This window comes from Pteronotus mesoamericanus, unplaced genomic scaffold, assembly GCF_021234165.1.
Source record: "Pteronotus mesoamericanus isolate MK-2021 breed Mesoamerican mustached bat unplaced genomic scaffold, CSHL_Meso_final scaffold_371, whole genome shotgun sequence".
Lineage (NCBI taxonomy): Eukaryota > Metazoa > Chordata > Mammalia > Chiroptera > Mormoopidae > Pteronotus > Pteronotus mesoamericanus.
In genome coordinates this window covers 264008-269419 of record NW_026555314.1, presented here as the reverse complement: position 1 = coordinate 269419, position 5412 = coordinate 264008, and the positions used below count along the sequence as shown (strand labels likewise).

Sequence of the window (5412 nt, the reverse complement as noted above, 5' to 3'; positions counted from 1 at the left end):
GTGCCCACAGCGGCAGTGGGTCTCTGGGCCTCCCTTATGCTCTGCAGGGGCTCCTCATGCAAATCTCCCTCCTCCCTCCTTGGCAGCTCTCGGGGCTGCAGCTGGGTGAGTCCGGCGGGACGCAGGGAGGGGCTCCATTCACGCCCTCGCCGCAGGCCTGCACCCCGTCTCCCCAGGGCTCTCTGGGTAGGGGGGGCGCCTGTGCGCCCCGAAACAGCACCTGCACACCCGCCCCTGTGTGATCCCCGGGCCGCCGCCCTGGGCTCGGGCCCCCTCTCAGTCACCCTTCTACGGATGGGACCTTCCAGGAGGCGGGCAGCTGTAGGGACCAGGGTCACGCTGGTGTGTGACAGGCCGCCCTCCGGGGTCAGACACTGGGAGACACGGGTCAGACGCTTCCCAGGGAAGTGTTTCCCTTATGTTTTGGGGAAAAAAACACGACTTTCTTTTGGCACCCATGGTTTGTAAAATATCTTGGTGAGCCCAGACGCATGATTCATTGAAGGAAAGATTAGTGGGGCCACACTGGACGACACCACAGCTGTCCCTGTGCTTTGCGATACTGTCGGAAGGGGGTGAAAAGGGCAAGACGCTGGAGAAAATATTTGCAAACTAAGGATCACATGAAAAGTATCTCTTAGGGTATAGAAGGAACTCGTAAAACTAAGGAATAAAAAGATAGCAAAACCAGCAGAAGACATGCAGAAAACGGTCAACGGCCCAGGACAGACAGGTCCTGGAAGCGCCAGCGCCGTGGCCTCGAGAGTATAGAAGGTGCCCCCGATGAGCCGTCAGGGAGATGCAAGTTAAAACAACGAGGACATCCCCACGCACCTGTCAGAGCGGCTAACGTGGAAGATGTGACCGGCCCCAGGACGGCCGGACCTGGGTAGACAGGGTCACCGGCGCCCGGTTGAGCGGGATGTGAAGTGGAGCCGACACTGTGGAAGGACTTTGGCGGCTTCTTAAAGCAGTAAACCAGAGGTCACCGTACGACCCAGCGACGACATGTTAGGGCTTTTATTTCAGACCATGGCAACTGATGTTCACCAAGAAACTGTCCGCACATGTATGTTCCTGGCTGCCTTGTGCGTCGGTCCCCGAGGTGAGAACCATCGCGGGGTCTCTGTGTGGGTGGTGGTTAAACAGGCCGGGATCCACCGGACCGCAGAATTCTACTCGGCCAGGAAAAGGAAGAAGCTCAATGCAAAGGCAATTTGGAGGAATCTACAGGCAGGATGTGAAGTAAAATATGTGAGTCCGAAAAGACTTCCTATATAAGATGTGATTTTTCATTTCGATCGATATTTTCTGCAAAAAAAAAAAAATTTAGAAATAAAGATCTAATGGGTGGTGCCGGGTTAGGCGCAGGGAGGGGCCCGTGGGCGGGGGCAGGTGGTGGTTACTGTCATCCAAGGACAACAGGAGGGACCCTCGTGGTGACGGATGTGTTCTCTACCTTGATCGCTGGGATGGATACGTGAGCGCACGCGTGGGACACAGTTACATCACTGTAAGTACCCACACAGCTTAGGATGAGGAAACAGTTAAGGGAAGGGTCAATGAAGAGGCACAGAGAGCATGAGGTACAGAAGCTGACCACTTAAATACAACAGTTAAAAATCCAGGCACATTCAGATGCAGGGTGTGGGTTACTGTCAGGCACGTTACTGACACCACAGGCCCAGGGTGGACCTTGACGCAGTGGGGTCCACACGAGGGTTGGGGTTCCATTGTGCGCGGCCCTCCTGACGCCGTGTCCTGCCGTTGAGTGGTGGAGGGGACTCCCAGGAGAGGGTCCGCAGAGCCTTGCTGGGGACAAAGTCACCGCAACCTTTGTAAAAAACAGCCCTTGACTAGAGAGCAGAGGACGGAGATGGCTCTGTGCCCTTGTGACCCTTTAGCTGACCAAGGTCACTGCAGGACTGAGCCTGAGTCCATGTGCTTCTGCTCATTCTGCCCCGGGCCCACTCTGTCCCCTGAGACCAGCCACCCATGTCCCCTCCTGCCTCCTTGGGGTCACACAGGCCACGGGCAGCTCCTGGACTTTCATCTGAGAAGCCGTCACCGGGGACCAGCCCTGAAGGCGCTCCCAGGCCAGCTCACATGGGTGTCCCGCATCAGTGTTCCCGTGGACGATGGGCGGCCCCCTGGAGGCCCCACCGTGGCTGTGTGAGAAATTGGGGCGCTTCCGTTTCCAGGGAAGCTCTGGACGAGATGAACCCGTCCCGTACACTTGCCTCCCTGGGAAAGTTTTGGACATGGTGCAAACGCAGTGCTGAGACTAGGGGGATCAACGGTTTTCATTTCAGTGTCCCCCGTCCACCCAACTCTGAGGCTGTCCCTGTGGACGTGCCCTGCACTGTGCCCTGTGAAGTCCGAGGACAGGTGTGGAGCCTTTCTTGGCACCACAGGCGGAGGGTCTGGTGCAGCTGCAGGGCCTGGCCGTCCTGCACACGTGTCACGCCCGAGAGCTCCGCACACGTACACGCTCCTCTCCAGACCCGGTTCTGCTCTCACCACGGGGTCAGGTCTCTCTGTCCTGCCTCTGTTGAGGGACACGTGCTTCCTGCCACATCTCAGTCCTGACAGGACCCCTGTCATAAACCTTGTTGCACTCAGAGCTAAGACATTCACTGCTGTGACTTCCATGGTCCAACTGAAACCCCAATACCCATGCCCTTCCCTAATCAGACCCCACTTGGAGCACTGGACCCGATGGCAACTGGGGACAAAGTCATCTCATCCAAATCTCTCCCTCAGGGTGTTTCCCTTTCGGGCTGGGCAGGTCCTTCCTCCCCACAGGCCTGTGGCTGAGGAAACACAAAGACTGCCGTGCTGTGAAAATGACCTAAATTTTGAGCTGCATCTGCCTCTCCTTAGAGGTGTCACCTGGGGGAGGTGCAGGATGATGGGACTGTCCACCACAAGAGTGAGGGTCTCAGGGTCCTGGGGAGGGGGCAGAGGCACGGCCTGCTGACCCTGTGAGGAGCTGGAGAGAGGGGGAGGGAGGTTTTGGCCACACTTCCCCTTAGTCTGTATGGCTGTGGCTTAACTGATTCGGCCACCATTGTTATGCAATGCACCACAGGTATACTCAGCCTCGTCCTCAGGCTGGAGGTTGGAGATGGTTAAGGAGCGGCCAGACCCAGAGCCCGTGCCCGAGAAGCGGTCGGGGATTCCTTCCCCGTTCCTGTCGATTCCGCCACTGGTAACGTACAACAAATGCCGAGGGGCCTTCCCTGGCTGCTGCTGAAACCAGTAAACGATGGAGTCGCTGTGCTCACCGCTCAGGGTGCAGGTGAGTGTGGCCGAGGCTCCCAGAGAGGCAGAAGCAGACAGAGGCTGGGTCAGCACAGGCTCAGCACAGAGACCTGCAAACACAAAACACGGGGATGATGCCGATGCACCCAGACAGGATGGATGCCCCTCGGGACTGTGCTTGGAGGAAAACTTCAGGGAGAGGGGCCCCTGAGTGGCCAGGGATGGTCTGACCTGTGGAGAAAACCAGGGGCAGGAGGTAGAAGGGAGCCCAGTCCATGGCGGCAGTGGCTTCCCGGAGCTCTGCCCTGAGGTTGCCCAGCTGGCCCTGGCCTCTCCAAGCTCCTGTCTTATCCTCTCTTCTTGCAGCTCAAGAGGGAAGAGCATGAATGCAAATCTGTTTTGTGCCTCAAGTTGTCTGCGTCAGCTCTGGTCTGAGCCTGCGCCTGCGCCTAAAGCCTCTTGCTGGTAATTTCCTGAGGTCAAATGATGGCCCAGCTGTGGGTTTCAGAGTGGAGAGCTGACTTTACCCAACACAAGCGTCTTCAAAGCATGCATATTAAACATACCCTGTGCACTGAACACAGCCCAGGGGAAATGAGACCCATCAGTCCTGAAGGCAAGTTCCACAGCGCCCTCTACTGTCCTCACGGTGAACGTCACCCTGCAATGTTGACCTTGTTCAGCAGAAGGACTTTGAGCCCTCAAGAAAAATGGACTCTGAGTGTTTTACCTGCACCCCCACCTGACATCAGCCCAGCCCCTCCTCCTGTCTGACGAGCACGGGGCTCTCATTGCGAGGTTAGTAATTTTCCCAGAGCCGCCCTGGCGGTGATGATGAGTCAAGAGTCCAACCTGGGAGACGGACCTCAGGGCCTGACTGTTGAATCCCCTCCCTGCCCGGCCCCTCTCCCTGGCCCCTGATCTCCTCCTCCTCCCCTGTCCCAGGCCCCAGGCTTCCCGAGGCCCTGAGCCACAGCCCCCCTTCCGTGTGCAGGTGCTGCAGCAATCAGGTCGTCACCACGGTGGACTCTGCACGTCTCTTGAAATTAGAGGCTGTGTCAGCACAGAGATGGGGACAGGGAAATAGTCACCTGTTTTCAAAACCTTGGTGTGAGAGAAAAGTAAAACATATTCATATTTTATATATAATTTATATTGAAATGATAATATTTTCAACTAAGTTACTTAAAATCTATTTTGAAAACTAATTCCATTTGTCTCTTCAGATTTTTAAATGTGGCTCCTGGAAAACTACACAGTACTTATGAGATTCAAATTTTTATTTCTAACGGGTGGGAACGCACTTCCAAGTCACTGTATCAGTCACCTGCTTTTGAAATGGGAGAGAGAACTTCCTGTCACCTTGAGGAGGGGACACATCTCAGCTTTGAGAGCACAATGAGAGGCCAAGGACGGCGGTGAGACCAGGGCTTGGGGCCAGAAGCCCTCGGTGCTGCGCCCGCTTTCTAGTTGTGACCTCAGATGAGATCCTCATGACCCAAGGCCTCCAAATGGGGTTTTGATGACGATGTGTGACACAGAGCACCTGCGATTAAACAGTTCGATAAAATGACGTGCTGTGAATGATGCTGATGCAGATTAGGCACCAATAAATGTTTCATCCTCCTCATCAATACCTTCCTCCTAATCCTGATATGGAATGTAAGCAAAGGCCTCGAAATGGATGACGAAAGTGATGGAGAGGGAAAGGCTGGGGTTTGGAACATTCGACATTGGAGACATTTCTACGCACCACCGATACACGCACAGCAGGCACACGTGTGCTCCTCCGCACGCGCACACAATGCCCTTGGCACGAGTCATGGGAGGTCATCTCCCCATGACACGTCATCTCCCCAACCCCCTGATCTGATCGTCAGAAATGAGAATGTCGTACATGTCATTAGTAAAGCGGAGGCCACTCTGGTCTAGGGTGGGCCTTAATTGCTTTAGAATGCTGTCATTATTAAGATGGGAAAAGTTGTGACAGACACTCACCAGTGAGACCACCATGTGAAGTGGGAGGCAAGGTCTGTAAGCCAAGGACAGCAGATGCCAGCGACCCCTAGAAGCTAGAAGGGAGGCTGGGAGAGACTCTCTTTCACAGCTCACAAAACACCAACCCAGCTAAAAATTGATCTCAAACGG

General features: G+C 55.3%; 1 gene segment (V, D, J or C); it reads right to left on the bottom strand.

Moving 5' to 3' along the window:
* Positions 1 to 3051: 3051 nt before the first annotated feature.
* On the bottom strand, positions 3052 to 3541 carry LOC129086285 (immunoglobulin lambda variable 4-3-like). The segment is given in 2 exon segments: positions 3052 to 3374; positions 3496 to 3541. Coding segments are annotated over 2 exon segments (369 nt in total).
* Between the last annotated feature and the right edge of the window lie 1871 nt (positions 3542 to 5412).